The 13111-nt window shown below is 48.4% G+C and overlaps 1 protein-coding gene across 2 annotated transcripts in view; it reads right to left on the reverse strand.

Moving 5' to 3' along the window:
* Positions 1-3590: 3590 nt before the first annotated feature.
* The window catches only part of LOC141082995 (signaling lymphocytic activation molecule-like), a 358176-nt gene continuing 348655 nt past the window's right edge, over positions 3591-13111 (reverse strand). For both annotated transcript variants that reach the window (XM_073567113.1, XM_073567112.1), the window contains exon 7: positions 3591-3768. In XM_073567113.1, the coding sequence (XP_073423214.1) occupies positions 3767-3768 (2 nt within the window). In that variant the 3' untranslated portion in view covers positions 3591-3766. The remainder of the gene's footprint in view (positions 3769-13111) is intronic.

A 13111-nucleotide genomic window follows, 5' to 3' on the forward strand; every position in this document is an offset into this window, starting at 1 on the left:
GTTACAGTAGACGTTTTTTCCAGACGCTGGATCGCGACACATTGTGACACATTGCCGGATCCGGCGAAAACCGGATGAAACGCATGGCCATCCGGCGCGATCCGGCGCAAATGCAAGTCAATGGGGGGGAAACCGGATCCGGCATTGCATTTCGCCGGATCCGGTTTCTGTCAAAAGCGCCGGATCGCGCCTGACGGCGAAAACCTGATGTGTGAAAGAGGCCTAATAGTAGAACCAGCTCGTTTTTTATGGACCTTCTCTTTTGTCAAATTTTTCACCTTCTCCTTAAATCTGAAAGCCTCTTTTTCTGGATACCCTCTCACAATGAACTAATTACACATTTTATCCAATCTGCAATCCACCGTCTCCTCATCCGATACAATACTTCGAACCCGAAGTAGCTGGCACCACAGAAGGGAGTCAATCATTCTTCTAAGGTGATTACTACTGTATAGAAGCAAATTATTTCTATCGGTATTCTTGACAAACAGATCCGTACCCAAAAATCCATCCTTTTTGTTTACCTGTAAGGGGGTGAAGAGCAAGAAGAGACAGAAGGGGGTTACCTCCCCTGCTCCATGTCCAGAACCACATAGCTGGGCAGCAGGGTTTCCGGGGGAAGACTTACTGACCTGGACCGACTGCACCGCGTGACTGTCAGGAGCAGGGGGGGGGGAGGAGAAGGGACGGTGGACCGGAAGAAGAGCAGGCTGAGGGCGCGAAAGCAGAGCGCGCCAGAGCAGCGCACACCACAGAGAGAGCAGGCTGCAGCGCCGCGTACCAGAAGAGAGAGGATTCCCGGTCAGAGTACTGAGACAGAGACAGAAGGACGTGATATAGATAGCATTGCCTGTGAGTACGTGAATGCGAAAGCCCCGTTGATCAGACAAGGCTTTTCCCCTGATTATGCAGAGACTGTGACCCGTTCACGCAGCCCCTGTGCCCACTGTGACAGGCCAGAGCCCCTGAGAGTGGCTGAGAGACTTATCCTTGGGTGCAGCATTGCTTCTCCAGAGAGGCTGTCAGCTTAATATACAGAAATAATAAAGAAAACTTGGCACTCAACTTCTAGAATATGTTTTGTATTTTTCAATGCAGCCAGAAAATAATAGACGTTTTGGCATCACTGGCCTTCATCAGTAACAGGCTGCAGTATAGTAGTTAATCGCATTCAGTGTGATAGTAGAAGTGACACCATAGTCACTTTAAATGTGCCTGGTCATGCACTAGGCGCCAGTCAACCAACAGTGGATTCTGAGTCGCTTATGTCTGCACGGCACCCCCAACCACCCAGGTACTATTTGATTCAGGCTCCATGCAGGCCCCTGTGGCCATCTTGGATCCGGGGACCTGCAGGGAAGGAGACTGTCGGAGCAGCGCAGCACATTGTGCTGCTCTGGTGGTCTCAGGGAAGCACGGAGGGAGCGCCCTCCCTGCCGATGCTTCTCTAATCCCCCAGTACACTGCAATCATGTTTGATCGCAGTGTGCCAGGGGTTAACGTGCCGGGGGCGGTCCGTGACTGCCCCTGACACATAGTGTCGGGTGTCAGCTGTGATAATCAGCTGACACCCGGCCGCGATCAGCGGCGCCCCCCCCCCCGGAGCGCTGCTTAGACGTACTGTCCCGTCCCCGGTCATAGGGGCCCGGGTACCGTGGACGGGATAGTACGTCTAAGCGATCGGCGGCGTCAGAAAGGGGTTAGAAGAAAAAGAATTAAAATGGATTTCAACTCTTGGTACGTTGCATCCAAGAGGCCAGAATTTGGATTACAATTTACAGATGCGCATGTCTTAAAATTTGTTTTTCCTTTCCTAAGTGGGGTAGATTACATCACTATTATAGTTTTGGTATTCTGTTCTAAATTTTTTTTTTCTATTTTATAGGTATTTTTCGCAGATTATGGGGAGTGAGGAGCCTGGAATATGGATCTGAATACTATTTGTTGATTGTTTATATATTTTCCCATGTCTCCTTTTCTCTCCACAGAGTCATGTGAAGATTAAGAACCGAGAATTTAGCATATTTAAAAACACACCAATATACCAGTTATGCGTATTATTTGTATTCTGTTCCTATATGATATTGAGCACAATATTTTTTTTGTCATGGATTTGATATTATAGTGTGCCTTTAAGAGTTATGTCAGCATTGTGGGGATGTGGTCAGGTGATGTTTATCACCTTGGCAGCGAGAGGACGCTTACACAGTCTGAGTGTGCCAGCATGTGGATCGCTGTGCCTGTGAGCGATCGGGTGGCCGCTTGCAGGGATGACGTTCCGATGCGTAGGTGCGTTAAGCACAGTTACGAATATGGGGTGATTATATCACCGTGGTAATGAATGGATGTTCTTTATGCCTGTTTTGTTCGCTGTGATTGCGGTGTCAGTGAATGGTCACATGACTTTGTCATGTGCCTGCTGACGTCGGCAGTCCACTGCGCATGCGCGGGTACACAGGAGGCTGAGGAATGAATGGCATCCCCTGTAACAAGTAATAAAGTGCCATGAGGAAACTGGATTTTCTGTGGACATAAGTGAGAAATAGATGATGATTGGATTAAGATGTAAACACACTTTGGGGTGAGTTGTGATTGGTTTGTGGTTGCTATATCAACACATTATTGCACGTTACCGGATATTTTCTGCTATCTGTATGTTTTATGTCTTGTTTTTTGTAAAATTTGATGAATTATGTATATAATTGAAGTGATTTTAAGCTATGGATATGTTATTGAGAAATGTTACGCATTATTATGTATATTTTCTGTATTTTGATAAAAGGAGGCCGAACCCTGTATGTGATTGGTGGGCATGTGCCACCACACTATATAAGGCCGCCATTTTCTGAATTTTGTATGCTTGACCTGCAAAGGTCAAAATGTTGCATCATGGCAGAATAAAGTCTTTTGAAAAGTTATAATCACCTGGATGGGATGCTGCTCCTTCTTTCTATTGATGGTATTTGTTCCAATTGGGCCATTGGACCAGAACGGGCATCTCCCTATTGAAGTGCTGTCGGCTGATATGTATTGATATTAGGCAGGGAGTTTAGTCATACACTATGTATGTTAACGCTGCTGGGTTGAGGGCACAGGGGACCAGACAGATTCACTTTAACATAAAAATGTCATGTGTCTAAAAAGTTAAAGGAAACTTTTACAGCCACTAATAAACATCAAACATGCAGGAACATCTGTGATTGTGATGTGTAACGTACAACATCTAACCACACAGGAACTCATTTGTATATAGGATTTTTTTTAACTTTATGCAAAATTGTGACATAAACCATAGCAAAAAGTCACAAGCTAGTGTACAGTAAAGGACGGCTCAATAGTATAGCATAGGAGACGTCCCATCATACTGTTCAAGGAATTGTCTACTTTGTGCTGTGAGAGGATCCCAATGACTGGATTATTGCATACATTCTTACTGATCCCGTTACCAAGGAATCTAATTAGGTTGAGCAGATACTTAGTCACATAATGCAGGGGCAATCATTGCCTCCGAATATAAAATGGAATTCCACTATTCCCCTCTTTTAATACTTTTTCAAAGTATATATTTTTTTATTTGCTTCCACAATAAATTACATATAAAAATTGTCATAAAATGCATTAAAAAAAGAAAAAAGTATCATTTTTCAAACTTTTTACACATGAGTTCTGGACATGGAGTCTATTTTCATGGATTTTTTTGTTAGTAGTGCCGTTTGGTCCAACATCCGTTTTTGGTTCACCTATTGAAAAGTCTGATGATTCTTTTCTCTGAAATAGTGAAAAAAAACATTCAACGATTATTATTATGTACAGACTAATAATATGCAGTAAAGAGGAACTCTAGCACTAAACTGTTGAGGGAGGGTGGGGGACGGTGTTGCTGCTTAGATTCCTTGTGGAAAGGAGAACTGGAAAATGCCTTCAGAAAAGAGGACCACTTTGAAAGTGTATTCTTGGGTTCATGGAATCGAGCCACCTACATGGTCCAGTTTTGTTGCTCACTTTTGGTGGTGTACATGTATGGGCACACTGACATAGCCCCATACAGTTATCAGTAATTTGTGGTACAGTCACTCTTCTATAGGATCAGACCAGACTGGTGTCTTGAATTTCACACCGAACCTTTGATGCCCATCACCTTGCTGTTCGTTCACCGGATGTCATTCCTTAGATCGATTCGGTATGTACTATCCAATGTATACTGGGAACACCCCAGAAAACCTGTCATATCCTGGGAGCACCCCAGAAGAAGACCTGCCATATACCAGGAATACCCCAGAAAACCTGCCGTATACCATAAACACCCCAGAAGACCTGCTGTATACTGGGAACACCCCACAAGATCTGCTGAATGACGGAAACAACTCACATGACCTGCTGTATATCATGAACACCCAACAAGTCCTCAGGTATACCGTAAACAACTCACATTATGTGCTTTATACCAGGAACATCCCACGAGACCTGCTGTATACCAGGAACACCCCAAAAGACCTGCTGTATACGAGGAACACCCCACAAGCTCTGCTGTATACCAGGAATGCCCCACAAGACCTTCTATATACCGGGAACATCCCACAAGACCCACTGTATACCAGGAACACCCCACAAGACCTGCTGTATACCAGGAACACTCCACAAGTTCTCAGGTATACCCGAAACAACTCATAAGTCCTGCAGTGGACAGGGAACAGCCCACTAGACCTGCCGTATACCAGGAACACCTCATAAGACCTGCCATATATAGGGAACATTCCACAAGACCTGCTGTATACAGGGAACACCCCACAAGATCTGCCATATATCAGGAACAACCCACAAGACCCGCCGTATACTGGGAACACTCTACAAGACCCGCCGTATACTGGGAAGACCTCACAAGACCTGTTGTATACAGGGAACACCCCACAAGAGCTGCCGTATATCAGGAACACCCCACAAGACCTGCCGTGTGCAGGGAACACCCCACAAGACCTGTCGTATACAGGTAACACCCTACAAGACCTGCCGTATACCAGGAACACCCCATAAGACCTGCCATATATCGGGAACACGCCACAAGACCTGCTGTATACCAGGAACACCCCACAAGGCCTGCCATATACAGGGAACACCCCACAAGACCAGCCGTATACCAGGAGCGCCCTTCAAGCCTTATGGAATACTGGAAATAACCTACATGACCTACCATATACCGGGAACACCCCACAAGACCTTCCATATACTGAGAACACCCTATAAGATCTGATGAATTCTGGGAACACCCCACAACACCTGCCGTATACCATAACCACCCCACAAGACCTGCTGTATACCAGGAACATCTTACAAGACCGCCATATACCAGGAACGCCCCACAAACCCTGAAGTATAAAAAGAACATCTGACAAGACTTGTCGTATACTGGGAACACCCCCAAAGACCCACTGTTTTATAGAGGCACTGATTCATTCATCCAAATATCACATCTTGGCCACGGTGAAAGTCTACCAGATCCTCACACTTACTCATTTTCTCATTTCCAACAAGAACTGACTGATCATTCTCTGCGTAATATATCCCACCCAATAAAGACGCCATTGTCACCTGACAATATTATTCTCTTCACCCTTCCGTGGTTTTAATGTTATGGCTGCTTAGTGTACATTACCAGGGAATTTGTGAATAGTACAGGACTTCACTGACATTCAAAGAAAACAAATGGGAACTATGCTGCTGCCTGCATCCGGTGATTCCTCCCCTGCCAGCAGTGGAGACAATCACTCAGATACTAGTAGCTGCGCCGGTGGAGCCATTCACCTCCACACTGTATTATGCAGGTTGTATTGTAACGAGACGTGCTTTGAAAATCAGAGGATGTGGCTAATGTCTTATTTCCTGAAGCAACGCTTTGAAGCTGCCTCCGTCAGTTCTCTCAGTATGGAAAATAATATTCCCCAAGTGAACAACATCACTGTATCAGTAATATGGGGACTTATAATACGGTCTCGGCTGACATTATATATGCTGCACGGAGATATGGTTGTCACGGCATATGGGGATCCATTTCACTGGTGATCAGTCAGACCCAGCACATTCTTGATGGACAGTCTGGTCCTTCTCCTTATATAGCAGAGAGTCACTGCAAAAAGTAACTGAGAGCCCTGGTATAAATAATTGTCATTCTTCTGGATTCGAACCCTGGATTCTGTGGTCGGCATCTCCTTTCTCTGAGCCACAAGAGATAAACCTTTTCTTTGGGTGTTTCAGTTCTACCGGTTTTGGGTAACAGGTGATTTCAATTTACTCTGTCTGTCCTATCACCTTTCAGGTGCAACATTAAATACCTTCCCCTTCTGGTGTTTCTTGCTGGTGATAGACTTTGTTGTATTCATTCACTTTGCTGTAGATTGCTTTGGTTGCATCTGTTTTGTGTGTGATTCCTTTACTCCTTAAGGAACTGCTACTTTACCAATCCTAGGAGCTGCTAAGGACAATCAGGGTAAGCTGCCATCAAGTGGGGCCGCCACGGCATCACAGAGTGCCAACCGCCATGCTCAGGAAGGGACAGAATAGGGTCAGAAAAGGGTTTTTCCTAAATGTGAACAGGGACCTGTCAGATTCAGGTGTTTGTCTCCCTGGTTTGAACGTTACCTATATGACTGTGCTTTGGCAGTCAAAACATTAATACGGTTTAGTTCCGTATATAGTTGTAACACCCGGTCCCTGTCCTGGCGCAGCGCCCAGGTATGCCACTGTTACATCGGGTCCCCATTCTGGCTCTGCGTCCAGGTCTGCCGCTGCCCCCCGCTGTGGGCACTCACCTCCAGCCTCGGGTCTCATGCTGCTGCTCTACATTCAGGTATCCCTCCTGCATCCACCTCCTGGCGTCCTGTCGGCAGATCTGTAACTAAAACTATTAGGGCACGCACGCCCGCTCTCCTGCCTTCTTAAAGGGACAGCGTGCATTTTTCAAAAAGTGCAATTAACCAATGGCAGCACACTGGCTGCTATTTCTGGCGTCTCCTCCATAGGGAGAGCGCCGGAGCAACGAGTATCAATCATTGCTACATCCGGTTCTCTTGCTAACCTGTCTGCGCTGCGTCTGCAGTCTCTGTGCATTCTCTTATGCTATCTGTCTCCACAGAGTATCAGTATCCTGTGCTCCCTGATTATATCAGCAAGCATCTGGGCGAAAGCCATCCCATTCCGCCAGCAGCGATCCGAGTCCGAGGACTGTGTGAAGGTCATTGGTACCAACTACCTACCAACTACCCGGATCCAGGACCCGTCTCATTACGGACTCTGCTGTAACTACTGTTATCCCTTTTGGCCCCTGTCCGGGGTCTAACTGGAGGTAGCACCTGTGTCCTCCGGGTATTCCATTCTTGCCCTGTCTGAGGGGCTTGACGACGGGTACCCGGGGCTCACTAGTCACGCCCCCTTCGGAGCCCCCCGGACCGTGGTCCCGAGGTTCCACTTTAAAAATAAAAAACGAATGTGAACTTCACCATCTCTGCTTCCGCTTTCATTCGTTAGATTGCTCCGGCCATGGAATCCGCTGGACTCCAGAGGCCTCCGACTATGGAACTGTGCCAAGAGGTGACCCGCTTAAAAGATCAACAGGACAAGATCACGTCTTATCTACGTAATCTGTCCATCCGCATGGATTCTCTGCTGAACCCGGCTGCTCTTGATTCATCTATCAGCACCCAGGTACCTGCTGTCATGGAAAGCAAGGGTCCTCGCCTGGTGGCTCCTCCCCGCTTCCATGGTGATCCCACTGAGTGTACCCTACACTTCGATATCTTGGGGCACATGTTTGTTTCTGACTGTGCCAAAGTGGGATTCATTATGTCACATCTGGCAGGAGAGGCTCTCGCCTGGCTAAACCCGTTATGGAAGAGAGGAGACCCGCTGGTTAATGATCTTCAATCTTTCCTAGAGACTTTTCGCAGGACCTTCGATGAACCTGGCCAGGCCATGTCGACCGCTTCTGCCCAGCTTCGTTTACGCCAAGGAACCCTCACGGTGGCTCAGTATGCTGTTCAGTTCCGTACCCTCTCGTCTGAGTTATCTTGGAACAATGAGGCCTTGCTGGCTACCTTCTGGGAGGGCCTATGTGGAAAAATTAAGGATGAGCTGGCGGGACGGGACAGGCCTACTGTCATGATCACGTGTGTCAGGACGCAGATGATGTCGCAAGGCGAACCCATAACACACGTGACCCTGGATACACCGCCTCCAGTGGGGCGAATTTAAATAATAAAGCGTGCAGGTGGATACGCCGCCTCCACCTGGCGGATTTAAGTATTACACGCCATGCATACATATATCTGGAAACACCGCCTCCAGTAAGGCGCATTTAAATAATAAGGGGGGAACCTGGGTAACTTTAACAATGGTGGGCCCTGCGATAGGGAATGGGAAAATGGAAACCTCCTGCACTCCCCTGAGCCAGTGTCCCCACACTCCTCACATTCCCTAAACAGGCTCCGCACCTGTCGCCGCACGCGTACCTTAACGCCCTTGCTCGCCCTGAGCCTAAACCCTCACTAGGGAATAGGTCGGTGCGGAGACTAATCCCACCACTGCACCAACAACACACATGAGGAAAGAGACAACACAGGGGAAACACCACTTATCTTTGCTCTGTTGCATGCGCTCCTAGCAACAGAGCCCACCACCTGTGTGCATCTTCTCCTCCACCCTGATCCATCACATAACTGGATCCGTCACCACCGTGCAGCCTGGGAGCAGAGTCCATCACCACCCGCAGCAGTCCAGTACACAGAGTCCCAAGATGAGTCCAGCCTCTGCCAAGACTCCAAGCATGCTCGAGTCCAGTTCTCAGCAACCAAGTAGAGCATGCTGAGTGCAACTCTCTTCCAAGTCACCACTCCTCCAAGCCATGCCCGCACTTCCCGCCGACACCACAAACTGCGACTCCACCAAGCCATGCCAGTCCTTCCTGCAGACACCATTAGCTGGCACTCATCCTCTCTGGCTGACTGCGCAGGACTCCTATCCCGCTCCATCCTTCCACCAGGCTCTCCAACAACTCAGAAGGAAATATCACCAGCGGTGAGTGAACCCCCTAAGCACACCTTTATAGGGAGTCACACCTGATCCCTAATTAAGTGAACATTAACCTAAACCTATGGTGCGATACCGCTAACCACCACCGGGGACAGTCAAAACACCTTTGAACTCAACCAAAGTAAAAAAAAGTTCACTTTGTGCTTTTAATACCGCCAGATCCAACACTGGATCATGACACCTACCATCTTGGATGACCGGATTTCTTTGGCGACCCGGATTGACCTGCGTTTTCAGGAGCGTTCCATGGAGATTAAGCGAGACAAGAGGTCCTACCACCTGGACTCTAGTTCTTCCAAAATGGCTACCTCATCCTCTTCTCCCGAAGCTATGGAGGTAGATCGATTAAGTCGGGCCAGCTGCCGCCAGGAGGCGCGTCGCAAAGGCGGAAGCTGTCTATATTGTGGTAGTTCCGAACACCTGATCCGCTCCTGTCCAAAGAAGTCAGGAAACTCCAGTGCCTAGGCTCGGTAGGACAGGCCACTCTAGGTAGAGAACGTTCCTCTCCTTCGTTGCAGATATCGGTCTCCGTGACCTGTGGAGCAATAACATTTTCTGGACTCTGTCTGTTGGATTCCGGAGCCGCCGGGAGTTTTATCCAGCAGACGCTTGTGGATCGTTACCACTTACCAGTTCAGGCTCTTCCCAATCCATTGCGGGTGACTGCTGTCGATGGCCAGCCACTGACCGAACCCGTCCAGTTCCAGACTGAGCCAGTGGAACTCCGGGTAGGTCTTATGCATTCTGAAAGAATCCATTTTTATGTGCACCCTGGTTTGTCTCACCCCTTGCTTTTAGGTTTGCCTTGGTTTCAGAAGCACGAACCAGTCCTTAATTGGAGAACAGGCGAAATTCTACGCTGGGGAGATTCCTGCACGGACCGTTGCTTAACCCGGATAGAACCAGTTTCACCCCCAGTCCAACCTGCTACCGTGCCTGGGTAACCATCCACTTACTGGTCCTTCTCGGATGTCTTCGGGAAAGGAGGCGGAAAATCTTCCTCCCCACAGGTCGTATGACTGTCCAATAGATCTTCTTCCTGGTACATCTCCTCCCCGTGGGAGAGTTTACCCTCTTTCCCAGGCAGAGACTCAGTCTACGTCGGACTACATCCAGGAGAATTTGGCCAGAGGGTTTATTCCGAAAATCATCATATCCGGCAGGAGCAGGCTTCTTCTTCGTGAAGAAAAAGGACGGATCCTTGCGGCCCTGTATCGACTACCGGGGACTGAACCAGATCACGGTAAAAAACAGGTACCCTTTGCCTCTAATTTCAGAACTGTTTGACCGTCTCTGAGGGGCCAAGATCTTCACCAAACTGGATCTCAGAGGTGCCTACAACTTGATCCGAATCAGGGATGGCTGACGAATGGAAAACAGCCTTCAACACCCGTGATGGTCAGTACGAGTACCTGGTAATGCCGTTTGGTCTACGGAATGCACCTGCTGTTTTCCAAGAGTTCGTCAATGACATTTTCAGGAATCTGCTTTACACCTGCGTTGTTGTCTATCTGGACGACATTCTGATTTTTTCCACTGACTTGGTCTCACACCAGAGGCAAGTACGCCTAGTCTTACAGAGGCTCAGGGGGAGCAGACTGTATGCCAAGTTTGAAAAGTGCCTCTTTGAACAATCCTCTTTGCCTTTCCTTGGTTACATTGTTTCCTCCACAGGATTAAAAATGGATCCAGAGAATTTATCGGCTTTACTCAAGTGGCCTTGTCCGTCTGGGCTGAAGGCCATACAGCGATTTCTGGGCTTCGCCAACTACTACAGACAATTCATTCCTAACTTCTCCACCCGAGTGGCGCCCATCTCAGCTCTGACCCGGAAAGGTAAAAGTCCCAAGGATTGGCCTCCTGATGCTGAGAAGGCTTCTGTTTCTCTCAAAAAGGCCTTTGCTGTCGCACCTGTTCTTCATCGTCCTAACTCTATTGAACAATTTTTTCTTGAGGTCGATGGTTCCTTAGTATGTGTGGGAGCTGTACTAACCCAGAAATCGCCCACCAGGTGAATGCACTCCTGTGGATTTTTTCCAAGGTTTTTTCTTCCGCAGAGAGGAATTATTAAAACCTTGTGCTTACCTCCAAACTGCGCAAAGGCTGAATCCTCATCAAGCCCACTGAGCTTTGTTTTTTGCTCGCTTTAATTTTGTTCTTCACTTTCGCCCAGCTGACAAAAATGTCAAAGCAGACGCACTTTCCAGAGCCTTTCTACCTCCTGATCAAGAAGAAGAGCCGCAGCACATCATTGAACCCTCAAGGTTAGTCGCTGTCGCTTCTGCTGATCTTGCCCGGCTTCCCCCTGGGAAAACTTTCGTGTCAGCTTCTGAACGTACTCGTGTCCTTTGGTGGGGGTCACTCATCCAAGTTGGCTGGTGATGCCGGTCAGAGAAAGACTTTGCAACTCATCTCCCGGTACTACTGGTGGCCTACTATGGCTAAGGACATTCAGGAGTACGTCTCAGCCTGTCCTTCCTGTGCCCGTAACAAGACGGCCAAGCACCTACCCGCAGGTAGGCTTCAGCCTCTTCCAATTCCGTCCGCTCCCTGGCAACACATCACGATGGACTTCATCACAGATCTTCCGATCTCATCTGGCTGTTCTGTGGTGTGGGTAGTGGTGGACCGCTTCTCTAAAATGGCTCACTTCATTCCGCTACCCGGTCTTCCAACTGCTCCTGAGTTGGCGGATCTGTTCATCTGGCACATCTTCCGTCTCCATGGTTTCCCTATCCACCTCTTGTCCGACAGAGGAGTCCAGTTCACCTCAAAATTCTGGAGAGCAGTTTGTAAACTGGTAAAAATTGAACTAGATTTTTCCTCAGCATACCATCCCCAGTCCAGTGGACAAGTGGAGAGGACAAATCAAATCCTGGCTGGATTCCTGCGTCACTTTGTCAACGCGCATCATGACGACTGGGTAGACTTACTTTCCTGGGCTGAATTTTCCTACAACAACCAAGTAAGTGAATCTTGTGGAAAGTCTCCCTTTCAGATTGTCTTTGGACTGCAACCCGGAATACCTCTTCCCATCTCCAGATCATCTGGCGTTCCGGCTGCCGATACGTTCTCCGAAGATTTTTCTAAGGTCTGGAGGGACACCAAAACTGCTCTGGAGAAAGCCTCCCAGCGTATGAAAAGGCATGCGGACAAGAGATGTTTGGATGCGCCTATCTTTCGCCCAGGAGACAAGGTATGGCTCTCTTCAAAGTACTGTATATCCGTTTAAAGATGCCATCCTATAAATTGGGTCCCCGGTTTATCGGACCATTTGAGATCTTGAGACAAATCAATCCATGCTCTTACAAGCTGAAGTTGCCTACTTCCCTACGTGCGCTTAACTCCTTTCATGTTTCTCTCCTCAGGCCAGTAGTTTTGAGCCTCTTCTTCAAGGATCCGGGTACCACTCCTGACCCTGTCTCGGAGGATGATGTTTTTGAGGTAAAACATATCCTGGCTGTAAAAAAAGTAAGGGGTAATACCTACTACCTGGTGGACTGGAAGGGTTTTGGTCCTGAGGAGAGATCTTGGGAGCCTAGAGAGAACATCCAGGCTCCTCTTCTCCTTAAAAGAAAAGGTTCTACGCAGGCTTGAAGAAGAGGGGGATACTGTAACACCCGGTCCCTGTCCTGGCGCGGCGCCCAGGTCTGCCACTGTTACACCTGGTCCCCATCCTGGCGCTGTGTCCAGGTCTGCCGCTGCCCCCCGCTCTGAGCACTCACCTCCAGCCTCGCGCGCTGTCCTTAGGCAGCAGCCGGCCTCCTCTGGGTCTCATGCTGCTGCTCTACATACAGGTCTCCCTCTTGCCTCCACCTCTTGTCGGCAGAACTGTAACTAAAACTATTAGGGCATGCCCGCCTGCTCTCCTGCCTTCTTAAATTGACAGCGTGCATTTTTCAAAAAGTGCAATTAACCAATGGCAGCGCACTGGCTGCTATTTCTGGCCTCTCCGGGAGAGTGCCGGAGCAACGAGTATCAATCATTGCACACATAGGGAAGTAGGAAACTTCAGCTTGTAAGAGACTGGATT

Source organism: Dendrobates tinctorius, unplaced genomic scaffold, assembly GCF_039654945.1.
Source record: "Dendrobates tinctorius isolate UK_male_01 unplaced genomic scaffold, ASM3965494v1 ptg000019l, whole genome shotgun sequence".
In the NCBI taxonomy this organism is placed as follows: Eukaryota; Metazoa; Chordata; class Amphibia; order Anura; family Dendrobatidae; genus Dendrobates; species Dendrobates tinctorius.